The 26,407-nt window shown below is 33.0% G+C and overlaps 2 protein-coding genes across 12 annotated transcripts in view; one reads left to right on the plus strand and one right to left on the minus strand.

The window, feature by feature from the left end:
- Positions 1 to 15,135, plus strand: part of REPS1 (RALBP1 associated Eps domain containing 1) — an 87,400-nt gene extending 72,265 nt beyond the window's left edge. For 3 of the 6 annotated variants that reach the window (XM_074309708.1, XM_074309712.1, XM_074309714.1), the window contains 8 exons: positions 595 to 667; positions 1,567 to 1,685; positions 4,609 to 4,673; positions 6,122 to 6,307; positions 10,336 to 10,431; positions 11,593 to 11,741; positions 12,239 to 12,344; positions 13,757 to 15,135. In XM_074309708.1, the coding sequence (XP_074165809.1) occupies positions 595 to 667; positions 1,567 to 1,685; positions 4,609 to 4,673; positions 6,122 to 6,307; positions 10,336 to 10,431; positions 11,593 to 11,741; positions 12,239 to 12,344; positions 13,757 to 13,825 (863 nt within the window). In that variant the 3' untranslated portion in view covers positions 13,826 to 15,135. The remainder of the gene's footprint in view (positions 1 to 594; positions 668 to 1,566; positions 1,686 to 4,608; positions 4,674 to 6,121; positions 6,308 to 10,335; positions 10,432 to 11,592; positions 11,742 to 12,238; positions 12,345 to 13,756) is intronic. The other 3 variants (XM_074309711.1, XM_074309713.1, XM_074309710.1) reach the window with 2 other exon arrangements.
- Positions 13,985 to 26,407, minus strand: part of ECT2L (epithelial cell transforming 2 like) — a 98,924-nt gene continuing 86,501 nt past the window's right edge. For 5 of the 6 annotated variants that reach the window (XM_074309702.1, XM_074309706.1, XM_074309704.1 and 2 more), the window contains 8 exons: positions 25,618 to 25,832; positions 24,488 to 24,635; positions 22,807 to 22,880; positions 22,556 to 22,712; positions 21,287 to 21,352; positions 20,145 to 20,233; positions 18,344 to 18,516; positions 13,985 to 16,746 (listed from right to left, as the gene is read on the minus strand). In XM_074309702.1, the coding sequence (XP_074165803.1) occupies positions 16,619 to 16,746; positions 18,344 to 18,516; positions 20,145 to 20,233; positions 21,287 to 21,352; positions 22,556 to 22,712; positions 22,807 to 22,880; positions 24,488 to 24,635; positions 25,618 to 25,832 (1,050 nt within the window). In that variant the 3' untranslated portion in view covers positions 13,985 to 16,618. The remainder of the gene's footprint in view (positions 16,747 to 18,343; positions 18,517 to 20,144; positions 20,234 to 21,286; positions 21,353 to 22,555; positions 22,713 to 22,806; positions 22,881 to 24,487; positions 24,636 to 25,617; positions 25,833 to 26,407) is intronic. The other variant, XM_074309703.1, reaches the window with a different exon arrangement.

Here is a 26,407-nt window from a genome sequence, read left to right on the forward strand (position 1 = left end):
TGAATATCTGTATTATTTCTAGGAATATTGGTCTAGAGCTAAAAAGGACCTTAGAGGTCATGTGGTTCAATCTCTTTATTAACCTGATGTAAAAAGAAGTTAAAATTACTTGACCAAAGTTACATAAGTAGTAGGTAAATTAAATGTACTACACCATTCTGCATCCAAATATTATATATCAACAATATCAGTAGAAACCACTTGAATTCCCTACCTAATTGTGCTATGTTGTTCCTTCCTCTAAGAATTTACATTATAAAATGTAACAAACTTAGGGCTTTCCAACTAGCAAAATATGATTCTCTAGTATTTCTCTGTTTTGATATCCAATCTGCTACTGTTGCCACAGTCAAAAATTACCCGTCAGGAGAAGGTTGTGTTGAATCATAACTTGATAATTTTTTTTTATTCCTTGATAAGAATTCTTATTTCTAATTTTCAATTTTAAAATTATTTAATACTTTTTTTTATCTAGATAGTTTTTACTTGTCAGTTTCTTCTAATGTATAATGCGTAAAATCTAGAAATGCATTGTTGAAGTAAAAAAATCAGGTGACTAATTATGAAATTGTGTTTTTTCCTACTTACTACCAGCAGATGGGTACAGTAGTTCAGACTCTTTTACCTCTGACCCAGAGCAGATTGGAAATGCTGTAACTCGGCAACGGTCAGTATTTTCTGCAGTAAAAACCTATATATATTTTGAACACAGCACAAATTCTGTCATCCAAAGGCTATTTAATTGCTAATTCAACTGAATAAAAATTAATTGTGGTATTTACTGTAAGTGTAAAAGAACTTTTTCTTTTATATATTTTATAGAGGCTTTTAACAATTAATTTTTAGAAAAATGTTTAAAATATTCAGGCATTTTATTAAAAATTTAAATATCAAACATGAACACTTTGAGTATACAAGGAATAATATAATTACATGAAATTCTAATGTAAAACTTAACCAATATTTATAATTACTATTACTAATAATATAACTCCTATTTATAAAGAATTGTGTGTTCTTAACTTATTCATAGGTACAGAGACTTGCATTCTTGCATATAGGAAATAACCTCTGTTCATTACAGCACAAATTTTTCTTCTCCTGATTGCATGTATATCCTCTATTTTCTTGTATTTCTTAGAACATGGGAATTGATCCAATTTTTCTTCCTTGTGACAAGATTAAATCAACAAATCCCACAGAGTACAATCAGTGTCTTTTCTGAGGATAGATAATGTTTTGTTTAGTTATTGTATTACTAGGATATGGCAGCAAAGAAATGTTTCTCCAGGGACAGCGAGGCCCAAGCCCAACTTCTCTAGGAATTTAGCCTGCAGAATGATAAAAATATGTATTTCCTTTCCTTCAGGGTTATGTGAACTACTTCTTTTAATATTTGTTTGGCTCAGCCCTTTTTCAGAATGCCACTTAGACAAGAGGGTAAACAAGTATGACAATCAGTTAGTTTAGGGATAATTAAAATTGAAATGTTACAATATGAAAATTTAAAAGTTACAGTAACTATGACTGGTTCAAATAGTTCATTTTATGAATTTTATTTTGCAGGTCACATTCAGGAACATCTCCAGATAACACTGCACCCCCACCTCCACCTCCAAGACCTCATCCCTCCCATTCTAGATCATCATCTTTAGATATGAACAGAACCTTTCCAGTCACAACAGGTAGGGATTAGAGAACTGTGATTGTAAGTTTAAAATTAATTAAATTTTGAAACCAAATAAAGATATATAATGTCTTATTTTTAACCCACTTTTAGTACATGTTCTGTTTGAAAACATTTCTTTTGTAATAGAATGAAAAAGCTTACAAGATCCCAAACAAATGATGAAAAAAAGAAGACACCTCTGTCTTTTCATTGCAGAGATTTGTGTGTAGATACTGTGCATGTATTATAAGGAATGGTCACTATGTTGGTTTTGTTTACTTTAATTGTCCCTTTTAAAATCTTTCTTACAAAGAGCATCTTGCTGAAAAATGGGGATGGAAAGAATTTATTTTTAAAAATGAATGTTATGTAATAAAGACAGCAATAAGATGTCTGAAAAGAACAACTTTAATATATTTGAAGTTATCTCCCAAATAAGGTAAAGTTTCTCAATAAAACAGATGGTCCTTGACAGCTTAGCCTATAAAATATGAAAAACTTCAAGTTTTCTTTATGTGTAATTGTTTATTTGGTTCCAACACCCTAGCAATCAAGTTAAGGCTTTTCTTATTTACATTGTTGGATTATTTTTCAGTCTGTTATGTATGGACTACTAGATAGATTACTGATAGGACTTTTGCTGGAATCAAATCAGCCTTAACATAACCAAAATTTTCTTTAAATACACTGTTGCTTCAAATTATTTATTTCTTTACATACATGATAAAATTACAAGAATCAAGCTGTTGAATTTTTATTAACATTTTAAAGAACTTTTAAATCCCATTATTGACAGATTTATTATCTCCTGATTTCTAGGCAGTAGAGGAATATAATATCAGTGACTGACAATCATTTATATTCTTAGTGGCTAACACAGAATGCAAGCTTAATAAAACAAAAAAGCTTAATTAACACTTTCATTTGGAAACTATAATGTAGAAAAATAAAGTAGTCATGAAGTGGGGAAAGGCACTAACTTTGGAGTTGGGGGGTCAGGAAACAATTATAATGAAGTGGCATTTGCCCTTTTTTGCAGGTGTACAATTCTTTGAACAGCTTGTCTCCCATTTCATCACTTTCTTTTTGTTATTTAAAAACCCATTCTACCATAACCCTCATAGAAGTGACTGTGGTCATCTATACCGTGGCATACTTTAGTTCTCACATAATTCAAACTGGTTAACCTTTGTGATTTTGAACTCTGAAATTTTTCATTTTATCTTTTCCTGTCTCTGCCTCCTAATTGTATTTTTTGTCTATGTTACCTGTCATTTCATCCATTTCTGGTCTCTGCTAGGAAGACTGCTTTATGCTCACTGTATTCTTTACAGTTTTTGTTCCTGTTGAGAATCACTTTCACCAACATTGTTCTCCAACCTTTGATCTATTTTGTCATTGTCCATTCTCAGTCCCTAGATCTGATCCCATCATCTATCTTCAAGTTAGTTCCTGAACTGCCATGTGCTATTGGAAAAGTCATAAATGCCAGAGTACAGTGTATAGAGCAACTGGATTTGAAATTGGGAAGCCCTGGGTTCAAATTCTGCCTTATATTCTTATTTCTGTGACTGACAAGTCATTTTAACCTCTCTCCCAGCCTCATTTCCTGAGCTCAATAACATCTAAGATTCTGTCTCTTAAATATATGGAACTCAATCTCCTGAAGCTTCCAATGGTGACCTTCCCCCACTTTCTTTTAAAATAAATATTTATATTTAATATTTGTTACTTTTTCTTCCTAGTGTCCCATCAAAAACCCTTCTTCATTGGCTCCAGTCTCTAGGGAAGAATTGTTTTCTCCTTGCCAAGATTGATTTACTTAGTAAGGTCCTTGAGGGCAATTTTTTGAATCTCTAAATTTGGAAATTAACTGACACATGATATGCAATGCTTGTTGCTAAATTGAATACCTTTGATTTTATTTTATTCTATCTTATCAGAAAATGCCCCTCCATTTCCCTCTCTCTCCTATTATAAAGTACAGATTTCTTTGACATTTGAAGCCCTTCATAATCTGGCTTCAACCTCTCTTTTTAGATTGAGTGCACATTATTACCAATCTCTCATTACATTCCAATCTTGAGGCCCACTTGCTATTTGGTTTACCAAACAATCCTTCTGTGTGGTTGTATAAACTGTTTCCTTTGACTGGAATGCTCTTTCATTGAGAATTTTTTCAGGGCTCAGTTTATGGCACTTCCTTAAAGAGGTCTTGTCCTTACTTACTTCTATGTTTAATGCCTCCCTCCAGAAATTGTATTTTGTTTGCTTATATGCTTATTTTCTTGCTTTAGGCATCATAGAACAAGTTCCTTGAGAACAAGGAATGTTTTTTATCTTTGTTTCCCTAGCATTTTGTCTCCATTCCTCCCTCTCCTCTCCTTGCTTGAACTCTCTCTCTCCTTTCTCCTCTCTCTCCCTCTTTTCCCCCTCTCTTTTCCTCTCTCCCTCTCTCTCCTCTGTCTCCTCTCTCTCCTCCCCTCTTTCTTTCCCCTCCCTCTCTTCCTCTTCTCCCTCTCAACTCCCCCCTCCCTTATACAGTTGATACAAGTTACACAGGTGCAATTATGTAAAACTTCTTTTCATGATAATAAATCTGGCTTAACCAACCAGATTTCCTGTTATTCTTCATCATATGTTCTTTATTCCAGGCAAATTGGAATGTTTTTACTGTTTTCTAAACTTCAGTATTCCATTTCTTATTAGTGCTTTCTGCTTCACATTACCTTTTTATTTCTTTGTTTACACGTTGCCACCTCCAAACAGAATTAAGCCCCTTCAAGTTAGAGACTAAGCATTTTTGGCTTTGTATCTCCAGGACTTCAAAGAACAAATTGCACACAAGTGGTTAATAAAGACTGAATTGAATGATTCCTTAGAACTTCAGATGACTGAGCTCACATATTTTACATAATAATTATCATATGTCCCTTTAGGACAACAACAGGCTGGAGTTGTTGCCCATCCTCCTGCAGTGCCTCCAAGACCACAGCCTTCACAGGTAATTTGATTAAATTCAGCATTTGCTTTTAAATTTCACTTACTGCTGTCCATAATCCCATTTTGCTTATTAGTCTTTTGATTCTCTACTGGAATTAATTTCAGAGGAGCAAAAGGAGATGCTTAATGATCATTCCTAATTAAACTCAGTTTTAGAAAATGAAATTAAAATTCTTTGAGTGCCTACTGTCATTGAAAAAGCACAAAATCTTTATTAGGAAAGATATCCTTAAAAAATATTTAAAGAGCATAAAGGGGGAAAAAAGGCTGAAGCAGAAGAAAGAGAAGTGAGCAGCCAGAGGATATCTTGTAAAATAACTGAACAAGCAATGAAAATTCAAATAGAAAAGAAAACTAAATCATCATGGGATGATCTGTAGAAAGATGGATGAAATTAGGTTCAAGTGGAAAATTGTAACTTTTGAAAAACATAAAAGGAACAAGAAATTAAAGAAATGTCAACTCTAACAACTTGTCAAATTCATTTTCTATTTTCAAACAGATTTTCTCTTTTTACAATAGTGATGAACTATTGTAGCAATAAGATGTAAAAAGAGCAAGCATTTTAAAAATCTTTATTTGATCCTGGTTGCTGTTCCTTTCCTTTTCTTTTCCTCTGCTAAGAAGTATTTTCTCTTTTTTTCTTTTTTTGCTGAGGCAATTTGGGTCAAGTGACTTGCCCAGGGTAACAGCTAGGAAGTGTTAAGTGTATGAGGCTGGATTTTAACTCAGGGTCCTCCTGACTTCAGGACCAGCACTATCAACTGAGCCATTTAGCTGCCCCAACAAGTATTTTCTAAAAGTAGATTTTCAACCCCCCATACCCTTGGAAACTAGCTATCATCCCTTTTCTTGAAGTATCTTTCATACTTTGTAGACTTAGAGATTGTCCCGTTTTTTTGTTTTGTGTTCTAGAGATCTTCTGAGTTCTTTTAAAAAAGAAAATCTATGAATGTCTAGTTTAATGTTAACAGATGGAGAATATTTTTAAAAATAAATAAATAAACAACTCTGTAGTCTTTAATGCTGGGGCCTCTACATGGCTCTCTGAACAGACCACTGGCATCAAATCCAGCCTCAGCCACAATATCTGTGTGACCATGGGCAAGCCACTTAACCTTTGCTTTAATCTACTGAAGAAGGAAATGGTAAACTACTCTAGTATATTTGCCAAGAAAATACCATATAAGGTCATGAAGAGTCAGACACAATTGAACCACAACAAAATAGAAAAAATGTTACAGTAATAATTGTGATATAAAAGTGATAATTACTAAGGTGAAGGAACTACTTTGGAAATATGAAAAAATGTATTAATATATTGCAGACATGTGTCTTGGTATTATCATAAGATGTACAGAATCAATAAGTACTTACTATGCTAGACTAAAATTCATATTAATTGTTACTTTTCCCATGCTATTTTCTTGATTTTTTTTTTTTTAAAAGGCTCCAGGTCCTCATGTGCATCGCCCAGTGGATGCTGAAGGCCTAATAACTCACACTAGTACCTCACCTCAACAGATACCAGAACAACCAAATTTTGCAGATTTCAGCCAATTTGAAGTATTTGCTGCATCTAATGTAAATGAAGAACCTGATGATGAAGCTGAAAAGCATCCAGAAGTCTTGCAGGTTAGTAGTTATAAGAATATATGATTTCTTTGTCAAGTAATGAATCTTTGTCCTCTTATTATTCATTCAACAAACATTTTTTGAATACTTGCTTTCTGCCAAGCCCTGAGTGTGAGGTTTGGGTGGGGGAAAGTTTTTTTTTTTTTTTTTTCCATCAGGGATTTCACATTTGAGGGAAGCTATGGATGGCATATACACAAATAGCTAAAATTAAGGTAGACTGTGAAAACAGAGCTCTTTCCTCCATGGACAGATAGTCAAAGATTATGAACAGATAATTCCCAAGGGAATAATCACAAATAATTACAAATTTCTCCATATGAAACAGTTCTCCAAATTAATAAGAGAAATGATAGATGTCAAATTTTTTTTTTTTTTAATTTAGAGAAGATTTTAGGCAAAATGTGAAGATATACCAAGTTCTGGTTTGTTATAGAAAACAAGTTCACTGTAGCCTGAAAAGAGCTGCAAAATGTCTAAAAGTTTTATTTATTCAGATAATTATTATAGCACCTTATTTCATTCATGCCTTCCTGACTCACATAGTTGACTAGAGATTCTTTATAGTTTAGATCATATATGGTTGCTTAAAATCATGAACTCTTCAGTACAGTAAATCTAAAACCATTTACAAATTAGGTATCATATAACTCCCAATCCATATACCTACTTTCTTGCTTCTACAAAATCTTTTAATGATTTCCACGTACAAATTAGGTTTTCACAGATATTTTGTGGCAGATCACGTCTTTATATAAATGTCATATAATTGACTTAAAGGTGAAGAGGAATGCAAGATCCTACTGTTCTGTTGATAAAGGGGGAGAAATCACTTGATTTGGTAGAACCCAAGGACATCTTATAGGCTTTCTAGTGGAGTCAAATTTCGTTACTTATGCCTAGGCCCATACAGATTCATAATTAGCTATATAACAACAGAAACACCCACCCACCCCCCCAAAAAAAGAAGAAAAATTTGTTCATCAAAGGCATTACTATAATCAAAGAAATTTCTAGTCCAAAGAACAAATAGAAGAGGTATTCTCTATAAAAGGTGGGGTCTTTCAGATGTTTCTATTGTTACAAAGACTGCTAATTAAATAGAACTTTCCTAAATGAGGTGAACATCTATTCAAAAGTTTTTACACTTATAATTCCCTGAGGAAGTGCTAGTTGGTAAAAAATGCCTATTGCTTATATGCTATGATGTACAATTGGCAGGATAGGCAGCCCATTTAGCTTGGTCCATAGATATCTACTTTTTACTTATAGGCCCTTCAAGTGGACTGGGCCCTGAATTAAGTAGGAGAGAGTGGATTGAACTATATTTGGAAATTTACATGTGACTTTTCAATGGCATTATTATGATTCTCTCTGAAGGAAAAATACTCAGCCTGTTAACTGAACTTATACTTGCAGTGACTTTGTAACTTGCAATTAGGTAATACTACTGCCTGTGAAACATCTGTATTGATTAGAGATGAAAGATGTATGATAGAATGCATCATTAATTACTATAAAGTGGTATAAAAGCTATTATTAAGAAGATACGAAAAAAAGGAGGTAGGTTAAATTATGTAGTGAAAGTCCATGAATATACCACAAGTAAAGTACTGTATTGATACTTGTATAATATTTAGAAATCTAGAGAGAAGCTTCCATTATGTTGAGTGAGTGAACTTTCTGTGGAAAATTTATGGGAGCATATGGCTAAGGCATAGAGAAGATAGATTGTGACCTGCATCACTGGAAGGAACTACCCTCAGTGATCAGATCATAATTGATTGAAATATATTGTTCATAAAAGATCAAAATACACGCTCAGCAGAAGATAAGGTTAAAGCTCCTACATCCAAAACCTCCAAGAAAAATAAGAATTGGTCTCTGGTCATGGAAGAGAGCTTAAAAGTGATTTTATAAATCAAGAGAGGTAGAGGAAAAATTCAGAAGAGAAATGAGAATAATGCAGAAAGAAATACAAAAAGCTAATGAGAATAATGCCTTAAAAGGCAAAATTGGCCAAATGGGAAAGATACAAAAACTCACTGAGGAAAATAATTCTTTAAAAGTAAGAATTGAGCAAATGGAAAGTAATGACTTTATAAGAAATCAAAATACAATAAAACGAATCCAAATGAATGAAAAATAAAAATATGAAATATCTCATTGGAAAAACATTCCTGATTCAAGCATTCATGCTGTAAAGACCAGAACTAAATGGAAAATTTGATTTTCATATATAGGATTCAAAAGAAGCTTAAAGAGGTAATTTTATATATATATATATATATATATATCTATGCCCTTTGTCTGTCTGTCTATCTTGACAGTTAGGAGTGTGTGTATGTACATGTATGTGTGTATATATATCATGGCAGTTATGCCATATATATTCCTAATTGTCATGATAGAGAGAGACACAGAAGGCCAGGTGTGTTGATTATGAGTTGACTAATATCTAAAAATACAATCAAGGAGTGAGAGGGGAATGTGCTGAGGGAAGGGGAAAGGTAGAATGGTTTAAATTATCTGCCATAAAAGAGACAAGGAAAAGCTCTTGTAATAGAGGGGAAAAGGAGAAGGGAGGGTGAGTGTGTGAATTTTTACTGTCATCAGAATTGGCTCAGTGAGAAAATACACATTCAATATGGAAGAGAAAAGAATAAACAGGAGGGAAAACAATAGTAATTATGAAAAGAATTTTGAAGCAAGTTTTTCTGATGGTCTCATTTCTCAAATGTATAGAGAACCAAGTCCACTTTATTTAAGGGAAAAAAAAAAAACATTCCCCACCTTAGCTCTTTTGATCAATGCCCAAAGGATTATAAAATCATGTATGTCTTTTGACCTAACAGTGCCACTACTAGGCATGAATCCCAAAGAGATTTTTTTTTTTTTTTTTAAGAAAAGATTTTATACGTATATTTATTAACAACTCTTTTCTCAGGGCAAAGAATTGGAAATTGAGGGGATGCCCATCAGCTGGAAAATGGCTGAAAAAATTGTGGTATGGGATTATGAAGGAATATTATTATTCTATAATTAGTGTAGAGTAGGATGCTAGCAGAAAAACCTGAAAAGTCTTCCATGAGTTCAAGCAAAGTGAAATGTATATAATAATGTACATAGTAATAGAAAAGTTGTAGATGATCAGCTGTGAATGAATTTGCTACTCTCAATAATACAAAGACCCAAGACTACTCTGGATAAAAATTGCTTTCTACACCCAGAGAAAGAACTGATTGTGTCTTGAATACAAACTGAAGTCATGTAACTGGGGAAATAAAATTAATTTTAAAATGCATTTAATGAAAGAAATACTTTATGTATAGATATATTTATATCATATACATGTTAAAATATAAGACCCAAGCCTGCAATAACCAAGAAAAAACAACAATTTCATTTTTGTACTTCTTGCTTTGTACTTATTAGCTCGTACTTCATATTTTTCAAATACTCTTCATGTATAAAATACTATTAGGCCAAAGAAAACAGAGTGATTCTGTATAGTTTCCAAGCCATATGCTTTTTAAAAAAATTTATTCTGAAGCATATCAATTTACTGCTATCTTTTAAAATATATCTAGAAATCCTAGGCATAAGACTGGCATACTTCACTTGAAGAATAAAAGCCTTTTGTTTATGTTATATAATGCATTTCTGCTTTGTATGTATTTGAGTTTGTATTCTTAGATTTTATAAAAATGAGATGATTTGAGTCTGAAGTTTATTGCTACATTTAAATAATTCAGGCTATGAGAAAAATTACAAAACTACCATGGACAGATTAAATTAGGCAATTGTTCTGTATCTCTTTTCCATAGTAAATAGAAAGCGTGTTAATAAATCTTGAACTAGTACATCCTTGATCTTAGCTGAAATGTTGCACTAAAGTTTAGAGGCTACTAGCCATTCCAAAAATGCTATAGAATCTTTAAAAACAATTTGTAGTCAATGGCCACACACACAGAGAATCATCTTATTTTACTTAACTAAGTGCTTAATTTTGCATTATGTTTTTGTAGGTTGAAAAATCTTCTGATCCTTCAGGTTCTCTTAGAGTTGCCAAAACAGATGGAAGAATTGAGGAAAAAACAGCTGCTAGTGCTCCTGCCAATGTGGTATCCAAAGAACCTTTTATAACATTTTTTTTATGCAGTAGTTAGAAAACTATATATATAAACTTCAAGGAAAGTTCAGTCCATTCTCTTGTCTTTAGATGGTACTACATACTCTGGTCATTTTATTTAAAAAGAGAGAAAAGTCATTGAATCCATAGTTGAGAACCGAAGTTACTAGAAAATAATGAATTATTTGTTTTTCATTAAAAGTAGAAAGATTTAAAGGAGGGATGATTTTAGAGAGACAAAGAATAAGTTTGCCCAAGTGACATCTAGGTAGAGAGTTCCAGCTATGGTAATTAAGTCTTGTTGGCTTTGAGCTCATAGGAGAAAGTGGAACTGAAAGGAAAAGGTACATCTGACAGTCACCTGCACAAAGATAATTGAACCCAGGAGAGCTGATGAGATATTGGGATAGAATCATAGAAAGACCAACCTTTAATATATATATTCTTCTAGTTTGTCAAGTTTGGGGGCAATAAATTCCCTTAGCTTAAATATCTCTGGATAATATAATAATATAAAGCTACAACCAGTGACCCATTAAGAACAATTTGTTAATGTTCCAGTACAGAAGAATCTGAATCACTCCTTAAAGGTTTTTGTAAAGAAATTTGAGAGAATGAAAATGCTTTATTAAATTCTTTTTAAAGCCTTCATTAAAGACTTACTATTTATAAAGTCAAGGTAAATTAATTATGGACAGCTCTTAATTAACAGCTGCCATCTTCATTCTTTTTCCCATTCATCAAAATTTGTTTTATCTATACCAAGTCTTTGTTTTTAGAGTATACAGAAAAAGAGAAACTGATAATGTATTGGTCTGTATCTCTGGACCATTTCCATCATCTAGATTATTTAGGAAGTAACATATAAACTTGCATTTCTGGTGATTGTTCCTATATATATATTTCTGATGGAAGGAAGAGGAAATGTTTTGAAGATAACATATCTATAGAGCTTAAGTTGAATATCTTCTTCTAGAACTCAGTAGCTAATGATGCCAGATTATTAACTGTCTATAAAAGCTTTTGAATGATCTCCTTTATCATATAAATTTTATTTTAATAGTTTTACTATTTACATAATTTAATTAATGCCCTATATGGCATTGTATTAGCCACTGAGAAATAGGTATTTATTGTTTTGTATTACTTATAGGGCAAAAGCACAACACCTCTTGCTCCACCTCCTAAGCCTATTCGTAGAAGATTAAAATCAGAGGATGAACTAAGACCAGAAGTTGATGAACATTCACAAAAGACAGGTGTTTTAGCTGCTGTTCTATCCTCACAGCCTTCTATACCTAGGTAACCAAAGCTAAAATTTTAATTTATCTGACATTATATTTTCCTATGCAGATTGAACAGTATTGTGGTTGTAGCAGTTTGAGAAAAGTAAAGGTGCACTTGTTCTTTGGGCAACTTTTCCCATTTATTGGGACTATTAACTGCTTTAAACTTTCTGTTCCTTTGTACCATTTCTCTGCTTTCCTTTTCTCCCCTTTCCAAAGTGACTGATTTGGAAAAGTGAGGGAAACCATTATAGTTCCTTTTTTACCTGTTTTAAATAAATCATTAATCAGAATTATTAAGCTTTTAAAAATGATAGTATTTAAACATTAGTAGTTCTAAAATTTTTTCTATGTAGTTTTTATGTTCTAGAATATGGATGAATACTGCTATAAAATAGCACAGAATTTCTTCTTATCTTATGTGAAAGGAATAGGATAGAGTTACTAGGAATGAAGAGAATTCAAAGTTAAGAAATGGATTATTTTTTTTTTTTTTCACTTTTATCTTCTCAGATCAGTTGGGAAGGATAAGAAAGCTATTCAGGCGTCAATTAGACGGAATAAGGAAACCAACACAGTTTTGGCCAGATTGAATAGTGAATTGCAGCAACAATTAAAGGTAATAACATTTTCTAGGCTCGTAAATATGAGTCCAAAAAATGTTGCACGGTGGTATTTTACTTCTATGGGGGAAACTTTGTATTTTTAAAATACTTTTATAAGATTTGGAATTTTTCACAGCACTTAGAACAACAATTAATCAACTTTTATATGCAAGGTACTATATGCTAGGGCTTGGGGATATAAAGTAAAAGCAAAGGCCCTGTTATTAAGGAGCTTATATTTTACTATGGAGATATCACATATACAAAGATAAATAGAAGATCATTTGAGAAGTGAGGGAGTATTAACAAATAGGGAAACGCAAAAATTTCCCATAGATGCTACTGGCACTTAAGTTAAACTTTGAAAAAGCTAGAGAATCTTAGCACCAGAGATGAAAAAGGACAAAAATTTCAGATTTGTGGAACAGCCTCTGTCAAAAGAATGGAGATTTGTGGAACAGCCTCTGTCAAAAGAATGGAGGCAAGAAGTGGAATACTTAGGGAGCCAAATATATATACTTTAGTCAAACTATTTATTTTACTTGCATTAAAGAATGAAAAAAGGAATATTGTCCTATTGGGACCCAAAAACTGTGTATGAATTAATATTTGTTTTTTTAGATCCCTGTGATGTTAATTGGGATAGGGAACTCCCCTGCAGAAACTCCCCACTCAATCTTATCTACATCTCAGCCTTGGAGAGTTGCCTGGAACATTAAATAATTTGTCTAGTTGTGTCAGAGAGAATAATGGAACTTAATTTTCCTAATTCCAAGGCTCACCTCATATCCACTATACCCTTCTTCCATTATTTTGATAGTATACTAAAAGACAAATTGCTATTGTAATCTATGAGTAGTTTTTCAGACAAAAATTTGATATAGATTGTGATTTAAAATGTGAGAAAAAGCAAGCCAGACATACCATCTGTATAATATACAAAGGAAAGTAACAAAATTTGGTGACTTTCTGATAGGACTAGTTAGTATAAAGAACCAACAGTGATCCCAGTATGGGAAAAAATAAAATTCCAATTTTTATATAAAAATATGACACTTTCAAGAAAGTGAAATAGCCAGGTTTGATTAGTTGAAAAGAAAACTAAATCGACAAGATTAATTTTTACTTTGCGAGTTCTTACACATGATTTCATTAGTATTGTTTTTAATTGAACAATTCTCTCCCTTTTATTTTTAATATATAGATGTGTACTCTGCTTTAGGTAGTGAATTTTTATATGCAAAAAAGTTATATAAACCCTAATTTTAATTAAATATACACAGAGAACTCTTTTTAAAAAATTCTTATATAATTTATTATGTAAAGTAAGTAATCACTTAAAGCAGGTCACCTTGGAGTTATAAAGAAATCCATTAATTGAAATATTTTGTATATGTAACTTTTACATCTTCTAATCTTTTTTTAGGATGTTCTTGAAGAGAGAATTTCCCTGGAAGTTCAACTGGAACAGCTTCGGCCATTCTCTCACCTTTAAGCCAATTGCCGTTAACTGTGAACATATTCATTTTTAATGGGGTATTGGGCTCTCTCTAAGCCAGTTTGAAGACCATTTAGCTCACTGCTCTCTATTCAACGTTAAGTTTTGTGGTTGTTTGTTTTGTCCTGTATGTTCACCATTGTATTTAAGTTTTGGTTTTTTTTTTTTTTTTTTTTTAATTTCAATAATAAAGAGGGCCAAGATGACCTTTTTCTGGAAGGAATGTTGTATTTGTTGCCACTCCCGATCCTTGCTGACCCCCAACATAAGGAGTATATGATATTGGTCTATTGTATTATGTTTAAGTGGCCAAAACTTTAAACTGGAATTTATGTACATAATGGGCTTCTCAGCTGCATGTCACGCACTGTCCACAGAAATGTCTTTGTAGAAAAAGAGAAAACAGTAAAGTGTAATGACTCATAGAGTTATTACTCTTTTGAGTTCCATTCTTTCCATATTCACTGTCTGAAAGTAAATCATTAAAACAAACTTCCTTCATAGTCTTTAAAATTGTCAGTACTGTAGTAGGCAAAGCATTCTCTGCCTACCTACTAGGTACAGGAGAAGCAGCCTGTCTCTTTGCAATAAACCAAATCATCCAGGGTGCCACAGAGTCTTTGCAGGCTGCCTTGCCATATCAACCAAGTTGTCATATTTCCTACTTTCTTAATAACCTTATGAAGTATAGTTAAAAGTCATCTGTCATGTTTTCCACACTTTTTTGATTTAGCAGAATTCATGCAAACAACTATGATGAAACCTAGTGGTCCTTTCTTTTCTCAAGTCTCTTCTGCAGAGAAAAAAGTGGGAAGGGGAAATTTTATCCCTAACAGAGATCCACAACCATCATTTCTACCTGCATGTTCCACACACTTTTATCTTTTAATAATTCATGTCCAACAGTCTTTACTGTAACAGATTGTCATATATTGTGTGTCGATACCTCTATGGATTTTAATTCCAACAAAAATTACTTAGGATTTCTGGGTTATTGTCTGTCATCTTGTCACTAGCCTTATTCTTTGGGCATATAGACAGGCTTTACACCATTAACAGAGTTCCCTGAGTATATCCTTCTATTCAGGTTGATGTACTGTATTAGGATTTGTTGTATATTGTATGATACATACCTTTTGATCTCCTCATGTAAATTTGCTTTAATTGCTGACTAACAGCAGATAATCTATTTAATGGCTTATTCTGGCTGTGGGATCATAGATGTTAAACTGCATGGATGTATCTCAGCAGAATCAGAACTAGCAATTGTGTGATTTTTACACCAATAAAACAGCACAATATTTTCATTTTTGTTCCTTTCTTAACTAGGATTTAAAACCTTTGTAAAATGATGGTTTTCTGCATCATGAAGTGATGTAATATTTCTGCCATTTAGGAGAAAACCAGGTGTCCAGTTTTCTGTATGACTTCAGTATACACACACACACACACACACACACACACACACACACTCTCTCTCTCTCTCTCTCTCTCTCTCTCTCTCTCTCTCTCTCTCTCTCTCACTCCTATATATATTACTACCTTAGGAAGCAAAAAGGTCATGAAAGTAGCCCTTAGAAATATGTTATATTTAATAAGTGTTCAGTTAGTGAAGCTTCTACATTTTATTGCCCTGGTTTCTAAATAGCTGTGCCAAAAGAACCTTTAAAATTTATTAGTATACTTCAGTCAGAATATTACAAAGATCTTAGTTTATTGGTAACCTGTTTTAAAGATTATTAGTCTCATTTTCTTTTATCCAACTTAAGTTACGTTTGGCTAAATTTCTTATTTAGGAATTTTAAAAGTTTTCTGTTGAAAGAAAATAAGGCAGGAAGAAGATATTTCAAGCTGAACTATATAATGAAAATAAAATGTCTGAAATATATTTTAAGTGATTTTTGGAAACCTACCTATTCTCTCCCAACACAAATTCTGATTTATTCTTTCTAGGGAACTCCCAGTGAAGATATGTCTTTTACCAAAACAAGATACAGAGAGATTAAATGATTTCCTCCAGGTGGGCTTTTTGTCTCAAAAGGCTGTTTGTGTAACTCCTTTGCCTTTTAGCCTTTCTGAATCCCAGCCTTTTTATGATAATGTGTTATATACTGAATTCTTATGACATTTAGGCCTGTAATAATATTTTAAAATTCCAAGTTCAAGAAACAAATTTTTTCCATTACTTGTGACTTCTGAATATTCTTAATCTGTTATCTTGAGGAAAATTTAAGATGGGATGTGTCTGACAAATAAGAAGATCTTTGTCATGCTATTAAATACTATTAATCATATTATTAAAACTAGAAGAGACTTTAGAGATAACCTAGTCCAGTGTCTTGAATTTTACAGGTCCTGACATGTAGCAAGTGGAAGAGCTTCATCTAAAGTCTTTTGAATTCACTTTTTTTTCCTATATTATTTGTATATGTGTGTAATCTTGCATAGCTTATATGCAATATTTCCTCCTGATTTTGTTATTCATTAGTTAGAGCACAGAATCCAAATTTACTGTCTTCCTTGAATCAATTTGTTTAAATCATTGCACGTTAACAATGAGTATTGAAATCAGTTACCAAAGGGAGGGATCCAAACTGTTGGGCTTAATTATTCCTGTTAAAAAATAGTTAAGTATAGATTACAGTATTATATCATTTGGAGTTTGACAGGTGCCATTGTAGTTAACATTCCATCCAATGAGAAAGTTCCTTTAATAGTAGCTCTTAGACATTTAATCTGGAACGTTAGAACAACTAATGAGTTCCCTTGGTTTTTTCCTTTAAAGTCTAATCATACTTTCTCAATACTGCTTCTGATTGCACTCTGCAACACTGACAGCCATACCAGTTTATCCTCATTTTCTGTTGAACAAATCCACTGACATTTTGGGCCATGTAGAACAAATGCATTCTTGATAACTGAAACAACAGAAAAGATTACTGTATTAATTGATTTCTGCCAGTAGAACTCCAAAGATTTTAGGGCTAGCATGTAAAGATATTTATAGATAATTACAGAATTTAGTTTGATTACAAATTATTAGCATTTTAAAAAAAAACTTTTAATCTGATTTTCAAATAGATTATAGCATATTTTCTCACAGATTTAGAAAAAAATGTAGACATGCTTCAGGATCCAAAAATACAATCAGGAAAAAAAATTTCACTTATCTTAGATAATAAGCGTTGTTTTTGAAAGTATACAGTTAATGGGTTAATTTATGCAGAATCCTTTTTCCATTGAATTGTGTCTACATCAGATTTGTGAATAAAAGGTTTCATTTCCTAGAGAATACATAGATGGCAAATCCTATAAATGCCTGATAAACTGCCAATAAGATATCATAAATGGGTACATTTAGGAAACATTGTGGTCATATTTTCTGTTAACTTTTTCACCACCAGGATAAAACTTTCAGTTTCATGATTATCCATCATACATACTTTTTTAGGTCTGTTACCACCATCATCTTCTTCTGTCATGTGATCCTATTGGTCTAAATGCCTCTTAGTAGTGCTTGTAATCAACCATAAGTCTGCAAGCTGAGGTCTGACTATACCCAACTCTATTATTTTCCTTAATGTAGATGTTAGATGTTTATTAATGGGACTGAAGATGGTATTTTTTAGGCAGCTAATCATTCTGTTGGCTCACTATTTTTATCAACTAAAATTCCCAAGTTTTTCACTTGAGTTAAGTCGTTATATGAAAACAGCTTTAGAGCTAGAATTCACTTTAGAAGTCACAATCAAACCTCTTCATTGACTGAAGAAACAGTTCCAGAAATGTTGGGCTTTTTGAAGGTTTGATACTAAACAGCATGATGCGGACTCAAAATATCTTCCTATTTAAACATGGCCTTTTCTAATTAAGCACTATTTATTTATTTGTTTGTTTATCCCTTTATTTATTTATCTAACCATTTATTTATTTAGCCAGTCAGTCTTTGAGCTCAGATATTCTGACCTGATCCCATTTGTCACAATTTTGGGTCACTTGTAATTAGACCTTGATTGTATATGCCTTTTTGAAACAGTTCTTTTATTCTGAGATCCCTTCTCTATCCAGTCATTTAGAAAGCTCCCTATTTCGTCAAAGAGATTTCTTTAGATTGCCACCCTTCCTCATTTGGATTCTGTCACCATTGGATTATCAGAATTTAGTTTCTTGGAGCTCTTCATTCCTCTTGAGCTATATTAATCTGAATTTTAGGGCAAAGGGGTAGTATACTTTTCTTTTTTTCCTCATTTTTTTTTTTGAAGTCTGCTTTTTCAGATACCAAGCTAACATATCTGACTATACCCATCATTTCTCTTCTTTTACCATTTGTCCTGAAGATAATTTAGAATTCATTTAGTATATAGCTACTTGAATTCTAATTCTTTAAGAACTGTCGATTTCAAAGTGGTATATGAAAATTTTATTTCTGTATTTTATTACTACTGTGCTACTTTATGAATTCTACAATTCTGCAGCATCCTAAATCTACCCAATTCAAGAAAAGTATGGACATACATTTGGAGTCTGGGATGTCTTCTATTAGCATCTGGTGAAGGGCTTCCAGTGCTAGAAACTGATAAGTTGTCTCAGTAGTTCTTTCAAATGGGGTGTGAACTACAATCCGACGAGAAACAAGAAGTGCATCATTGAAGAGGAAAAGACTGAGGTCATAGATGTGTTCATAGAGTCTGTGTAGAAATGAGAGAAAATAAGAGCATGTATTTGGCTTGATTCTTATCTTTTTTTTTTTTTTTTAACTACAGATCATTTGAATGTTTTTGTTTTCTGATTATTATATTATCTGAGTAGTATTCTCTTGTATCTGTCAGAAAACAATATGGAGTTACCAAGAAGGTCCTTGTAAACTAGTTTGAACTGCTGAATTAACATTTTATAACACTTTTCCATCAAGAAAGGCAACACAATAGGATTTTTTCCTTTTTTTTTTTTTTTTTTTTTTGGTAGAGGCAATTGGTGTTAAGTGACTTGCCCAGGATTACACAGCTAGGAAGTGTAAAGTATCTGAGGCCACATTTGAACTCGGGTCCTCCTGACTTTAGTCAGGGATGGTGTTCTATCCATTGCCACCTAGCTGCCCCACTTGTCCCCATTTTTAAAAAATTGTGTAAGTGCCTTGGATTTTCAGATTTTTATAAAAGTTTGCTAAATCAGAAGACCTGGCTTTCAGTTGTGGCTCCATTACTCAATGGTTGTAAGACCTTGAACCAGCCACAATTTCTCTGAAGTTCAGCTTCCTTAAGTGGGGTCAGTACTTAAATCACCCATCTCACTGGATTGTGTACAATTAAATGAAGTACTTTATAAATTACAGTTAGTGCTAGAAACTCATGATCCCAATTGCCAATGAATATAAAATTGAAATTGTTTAGATGAAAATGCTTGAAAACAAGCAGCGATAAGAACATCAATTTAAAAAATAATTTGTAAAGGCCTAGAAGGTTGGTAGGAGGAGAAAATTTTGTGAGATTAAAAACTAACAGATGTCAAATGTCTTCTGTGAAGTAATACAATCATTTAATAGTCTATATGGTACTTTTTGTTGTGTTAATGTTTCTCATAAAGAAACAATATTTAATATTTGTAATATAAATATATTAAAAATGTATAAAATATTTATAGCATCTGTGCTTGATGGCTAAGAATTAGAAATCCAAGGAATGCCCATTAATTGGGGAGTGGCTAAACAAACTATGATATCTGTAAGGAATGTTATTGTGCCATAAGAAATGACAAGCAAGATGATTTCAGAAAGACTCGTATGAACTGATTTATATATGCTATATATATGTATATATATATATATAGTATAGTGAAGTGACCAGAAACAGGAGAATGGTATACACAGTACCGCAATATTGTTCTATGAACTTTAAATGATTTAACTATTCTCAACAATACAGTGATCAAAACAGTCCCAAACTAATGATGAAACGTATTGTTAGTCTCCAAGAAAGAACATTCTTTAAATTAAATTACATTAAATGAATTAATATTAAGTATAGACTAAAACATGCCATTTTAAGTTTTTTCTTTTACTCGTCTTATACAAAATGACTAATATGGAAATTTTTAAATAATTGCACATGTATAGCCTATATCTGGTTACTTCCTATCTCAGAGAAGGCTGAGGAAAGAGAGGAGGAGAAAAATTTTGGAACTCAAAATTTTATATAAAAATGTTTTTTAAAAAATAGAGAGACTAAAAACACCAAAGAATTCCCACTGAATTATGTCAGGGCTGTGCCTGTGTTTTGTTATGGTTTTTTTTTTTTTTTTTTTTTTTTTTTTTTTTTACCTTAGTGAGAAGCTGATTTCCTCCTTGATGTAATGAAGCTGGGCCACATTTTGTACCCTAATTAGGAATCTGTTGCCTTCTGAGAGAGTCTGTGAATTTAAATACAAAATTCAAATCAGAGCAGACATCTAACATTTTTATGAAATAATGTACTGTATCGCAAGCACTATGGTTAGAGTTGAGATGACAAAATGTCAGCAGCTTTTTAATATGAAATTTTTTATTGTAGTCCCATTCTATAAACCACTTAACTTCTCAAATAATTATACAACTGCTAGTTTGTTGCCTAGTTCAACTTTGAAACTAAATTATTTAGACAGATCTTAGATTGATCCTAGAGGTATGCAATTTAAAATGTATTTGGGGAAGTTAATTTCTATTTTAAATTTATTGAATAGCTTTTGGAAAGGGAGTTTAAAAAAGCAGAAGCAGGGTGCCATCTTGGAGAGAGAAGTCATGTCTGATGTATAAATAGCTGGGTAATTCTGGATGAACATTCAATTTCTTAGTGTTCTCTAGGCAACTGTGTAAGATTATAAATTGAAGGAAAGTGCTGATCTGAATTACTAAAAAGAATTCCTCATCTGGGAGTTTCTTATTATCAATGGCATCACAGATGCAGTGTCTATATGCCTTTAAAAGTCAGACTGGATCAGAATAAGAAAAAGCAGTTTGAGGGGAATTCTTGAGGAAAATTTACAGAATGGAGTTAAGGAATAAAATCCCTAACATACAACAGAGAGATAATCTTGCTGAAGTGCCAATGCTGGACCAGTTTGTTCTGACCAGTTTGGGTTCTAAAAATGAGACACTTCCCTCCCTTTCTCTGTAATTCCTTTTCCTTCCCCAACCAGATGTAAAAACTTTCCCCCATACCATCCAAATGACAAAATCCAATTAAAATAATAAAAAGTCCAGCCTATTAATATTTTCGGAATATTTACTGTGCAAAAGAGTCCTCTAGACTGGAGAGGAGGAGAATGTGGAGAGGCACCCTCAAGGAAAAACCTGATTGCAATATAAGGGTGGGCTCTGATGAGGATTTTTGCCCTTTCCCTGAATTACTTCTGGGCAGCAAGTCTATAAGCTACTAGAAGCATAAGTAGTCGTGGACACAAGAGTAAGTGCACTGGAGTACTTACAGGGCATCCACAGATGCTTCTTTCTATGTCTGACAACTGGTTTTTCCTGTTGACATTTTGCTTCAACTAGAAAACAAAGTTTCATTTTAAACAATGGAATAAATTGTAAACTTTGGCATTTGTGAGGAAAAGAAGATTCAAGAGACCTTTTTATAGCATCTAGAACAATACTTTCAAAATCTCAACCAGAATAAAGCAGTTTCCTGATCATGTCCTAGCACCTGTACACATTGAATCGAGTCTTCTATACCTTATACAAATGCAGCACTCAAACTATGATAAATGATCATTGTTAACTCCTCAAGGGCAGAAACTTATTTTTCATCTTTGTATTCCTATAGCCTACTAGAATACATTACATAACTGGTAATTAAATGTTTATTGAATTAATGAATAAGTGAATAACAACCAACAGTTACTGGAAGATTCTGAATTAGTAAACTTCAATGAATCAGGGAGAAAGATCAGGTAATACATTTAAGTTTCAGTAATATCTGTAAAAGAAGGAAGAGGATTTTGTAACTCCCATTTAAACAGAAAATTAAACTTCTATTTGCATTCCAAAAGCTTTACTGGTTAATCAAGATTCTATTGAAATTCAATTGAGCACTTTAGTTCCTAACTAATTTGGGGAGAGAGGGGAAAAGGGGGATTCCCCCCCCCACATTAGTTGTGAAAGAATCAATACAAAAGGGAAAAATCACAAAAAAGAAAAAAAAAAGTGAAAATCGTATGCTTCTATCTACATTCAGACTCCATAGTTCTAGATGTGAATAGCATTTTTTATCATAAGAGTTTTGGAATTGTCTTAGAGTATTGTATTGCTGAGAAGAGCTAAATCTGAAAAAAATTGAACACCATATACAATGTTGCTATTACTATGTACAGTGTTCTAATGGTTCTGCTCACTTATCAACAATTCATGTAAATCTTTCCAGGTTTTTTCTAACATCTGTCTGCTCATCATTTCTTTTGGCACAATAGTATTCTCTAACATTCACATACCACAATTTGTTCAGCCATTCCCCAAATGATGGGCATTGGAACGAGGATCAGGTTTTGAATTACATAGTTTGGATTATTTTGCCACCACATTGTTAGCTTTAGAGATCCAAAATCAATTAACAGGTATTATTAAAGAGAATTTTTTTCAAAACTGTTGACCTTCAAATAAAAAGTTGCATGGGAAGTCAAATCTTGGTCAAAATATTCCAACAAGATCTAGCTGCCATAATTACATAAAATAGAGGATCACATGCATCAACCAACCTGATTTATATAATCCATGTATCTTTTCATTTGCTTGATTGCAATAGTCAGATCTACACGATCAACATGCTCTGAAGGTGTGTGAAGCCTCAGACCATACAGAATGTTAATGTATTCCTCAAATCTTCTAGATGGGTACAAGAGCAGCTCCTGCAGTCTACAGATAACAGGACAAATATAAATGATTTGGAAAACCCAATGAACTCACTCTTTCTTGTTATTGCCATAGTAATTTCCACCTCTGAACTCACTTCAGCATTTTTGTAACAATGGTCTTGTCCTGCCTCTTCAAAAATGCCCGGAATGATGGAATCATTTCTCTACACTGAAAAGTGAGAATTACACAACTTAATTTTTTTATTACAACTTTGCTACATAATACTATAACCTCTTTCCCATGTGTATATAATATTTCTATCCAAATCTAATGAGGGGCAGCTAGATGGCGCAGTGCATAGAGCACTGGCCCTTTGTCAGGAGGATCTGACTAGTTATGTGACTCTGGGCAAGTCACTTAACCCCAATTGCCTCATTCAAAAAAGAAAAGAAAAAAGGCAACAAATCTAATGAAAACAAGTATATACTAGAACTCTACTATAATGGGTTCATTGGTTCATATACACCAGAGGGCCAAGTCCATCCAAAAAAAACAATATATAAAGAAAGCCTCCTATAACATAGGCACTTCCAAATTATATAAGCATTTATTCTTTCTGAATCATACTCTTCTTATCTGAAAAGTGAGATGAGGTTGTGAGGAAAGTAGCTTTGTAAACTTTAAAATGTAAATATAGAGTTGCTATTTTAATGTTAGAATTATCTTCCAATATTATCATAAATGGGTTCAACTGCATTTTTTGTATAAAATCTTCAAGTGGGGGGCAGCTAGGTGGCGCAGTGGATAGAGCATCAGCCTTGAATTCAGGAGGACCCGAGTTCAAATCTGGTCTCAGACACTTAACACTTCCTAGCTGTGTGACCCTGGGCAAGTCACTTAACCCCAGCCTCAAAAAAAAAAAAAAATCTTCAAGTAACTGATCAAGTTGGATCCTAGTACAGGTTTCATCATTAACTAACAGATTGCTTAATCTCCTCTAGTCTCAGTGCCTCACTTTAAAAATATTAATGAAATTTGCTTTATTTGTCTCAAAGTTTCATTGTGAAGGTCAAATGTGAAAATGCTTTGACACATAGGAAATATTGTTAGAACACAAAACGGTTTGATGATAACAGTATCCGTGGTCAGCCTCAGATTGAAATTATGATCAATGGCGGCAGCTAGGTGGCGCAGTTGATAGAGCACCAGCCTTGAATTCAGGAGGCCCCGAGTTCAAATCTAGTCTCAGACACTTAACACTGCCTAGCTGTGTGACCCTGGGCAAGTCACTTAACCCCAGCCTCAGGGGGAAAAAAAAAAAAGAAATTATGATCAATAATAAATCAAGATCCTAATCTAATTAATCAAAAGGAGTTGCCAAATTAGTTCTCAAAACGAAAGTACTAGAAAACACAATGAGATCCTTGAGAAAAGCCCAAGGCTTTTGCTCTTTGACTAATTTTTTTTTCATCCACCTTAAACTACTAAGTTTTTAATTTGACCCGTAATCAAGTTTCCATGGATGCTATTTTGCCTAAATACCCAGTTATACATAGATGTGCATAAGTACATAGATAGATATGTATAATATGCATATATTGGGATATAGAGATACCAGTACAAGTCTTTACTTTGGGAGGAGAGAAGAGAATTCTTTTCTATTAGTGCTCTTTAACTCAAAGAATCAAAGTTGAAGTTTCTCTTTTTAACTCAGAAGAACCCTTGTTAACTCCATAACAACTTGATTACAATAATAATCATATTCACGTGGTTCTCAAAGCATTTTACATATGTTATCTCATTTGGTGATATGACAATTTCTCAGTCTTTGGTACCTTTTCAATTGTTTTCAAAACAATAGGGTAGTTGTTGAAGAAGTTGGTATATGTTTTCAACTGAAGCCCAAACTTTGTGAATATTTCTCCTAGGCATTGTGCTGGACCCCATTCTTGGAGTCTCTCTGTCAGTTCGCCTAGAAAATGCCTGTAATATGAGATGTATATAATAGGTGAAATAACCAAGAAATATAATTTTCTGCCCTATGATTAAGATATTGACATTTTATCTTTTTAGTCCACATTTTAATAAGATTTATGGCTAATTTTTTTTCTTGGCTTTGACTCTGACTTCCAGAAGTGTTGCAGAAAAGCAGAGAGGGCAGCCCCTAAGTTCCAGAGGAGGAAAATTTTCCTGCAATTCTAAGGGCCCTCCTTTTTACTGTCACCCAGAACTTATTCTACAGGTTTGCATTTAGAAGTCCTCAGCACCACCCCTTACCAAGTATTCCATCCCTTCATCTTCAAATATTTAGGGATATTAAATTAAGCATCCACAGAGAAAGAATTTCCTAAATTTCTTTTGTAGATCCCACAAGAAGCAGCTCAAGGTCAATTTCTTTTATTCTGTCTTCAATGAAAATGATTGCATTTATCCCTCCCACATTGTGACTTTCTTCATAATGGTTTCCATATATCTCGGGTCAGCATAAGAAATTAAAGGGGAACTTTTGAGGGAATTTTGTAGAAGCTGCAGACAACATATGAAGGTCAGCAGATGATACAATGGTTGGAAATTCAGAAATGCATAAAATATATGCAGAGTGTCATATAATATCAACCCAATTTTTAAAAAATAAGGTACCATATACAATCCATAAAAGAAAAATTTTTAAAAATCAGTTATCTCTTGTATGAAGGGAGGACTGAAAGTTTTTATAGAGATTTTCCAGATTGTGGGTGTTATGCCCCTCAGCCCAGTAATGTAGAGGGATAACTGTGTACTTTATGGAATAACAAGATGCTCAATGACAATTATTGTTTGTGAGTCTTATCAAATTTGCCTTTGTTCCTTTCTCATTTGAGGTTTTCAGGTCATAAATCAATTATGATCTCCCCTTTTCTCCCCAAAGCATGGGTTATTTTCCACTGCACAATCAATATTTTGGTAGTAAGTATCTAACATATACCTATTGAGATCTAAGATACACAGTATATCAGTGAAGATGATCTGGATGTCAGTAGAATTTAGGATGGCTCTGTTTGATGCCAGGGCTGCTTTCAATGGAGTGACATAGACATCCTTCACAGTTTCCAGCATCTGAACATAACTTCTCTCACTTTTCAAAAGTTCTCCAGCAATTCTAGTTCTCTTTTCTGCCAAGTCCAGCTGGAGCTTCCTTTCCTGTGGAAAAGCATACAAACAGATAAAAAGTTAGAAGAAAACACACCCTTAAGAATTTACTATTTCAGAATGAAGGAATAGGTACGTAGAGGAACTAACCTATTTAGCAATTAGCTTTTTGTATTGGGAAGTGTTTTTTAAATTCAAGATGTGAAATATTAAGTGGAATATTGATAATAATAACCACATATTTTATAATAGCTTTTTGTTTTTTAAAATACAAGTAAAGATAGTTTTCAACATTCACCCTTACAAAACCTTGTGTTCCAAATTTTTTTCCCTTCCCACTTTTCCCCTCCCCTGAATAGCAAGTAATCCAAGAGGTTAAACATGTGCAATTCTTCTAAACATATTTCCACATTTATCATGCTGCAGAAGAAAAATCAGGCCAAAAGGGAAAAAAATAAGAAAGAAAAAACAAGAAAACTAACAAGCAACAAAGGTGAAAATACTATGCTGTGATCTACATTCAATCTCTACTCCTCTTTTTGGATGCAGATGGCACTTTCCAACTCAAGTCTAATCGCATGTTCTTAAGTGCAGTTTCTGTCACTGCTTCTCTCCAATAATACCCA

The sequence above is a fragment of the Sminthopsis crassicaudata genome, chromosome 4 (genome assembly GCF_048593235.1).
Source record: "Sminthopsis crassicaudata isolate SCR6 chromosome 4, ASM4859323v1, whole genome shotgun sequence".
NCBI classification, from domain to species: domain Eukaryota; kingdom Metazoa; phylum Chordata; class Mammalia; order Dasyuromorphia; family Dasyuridae; genus Sminthopsis; species Sminthopsis crassicaudata.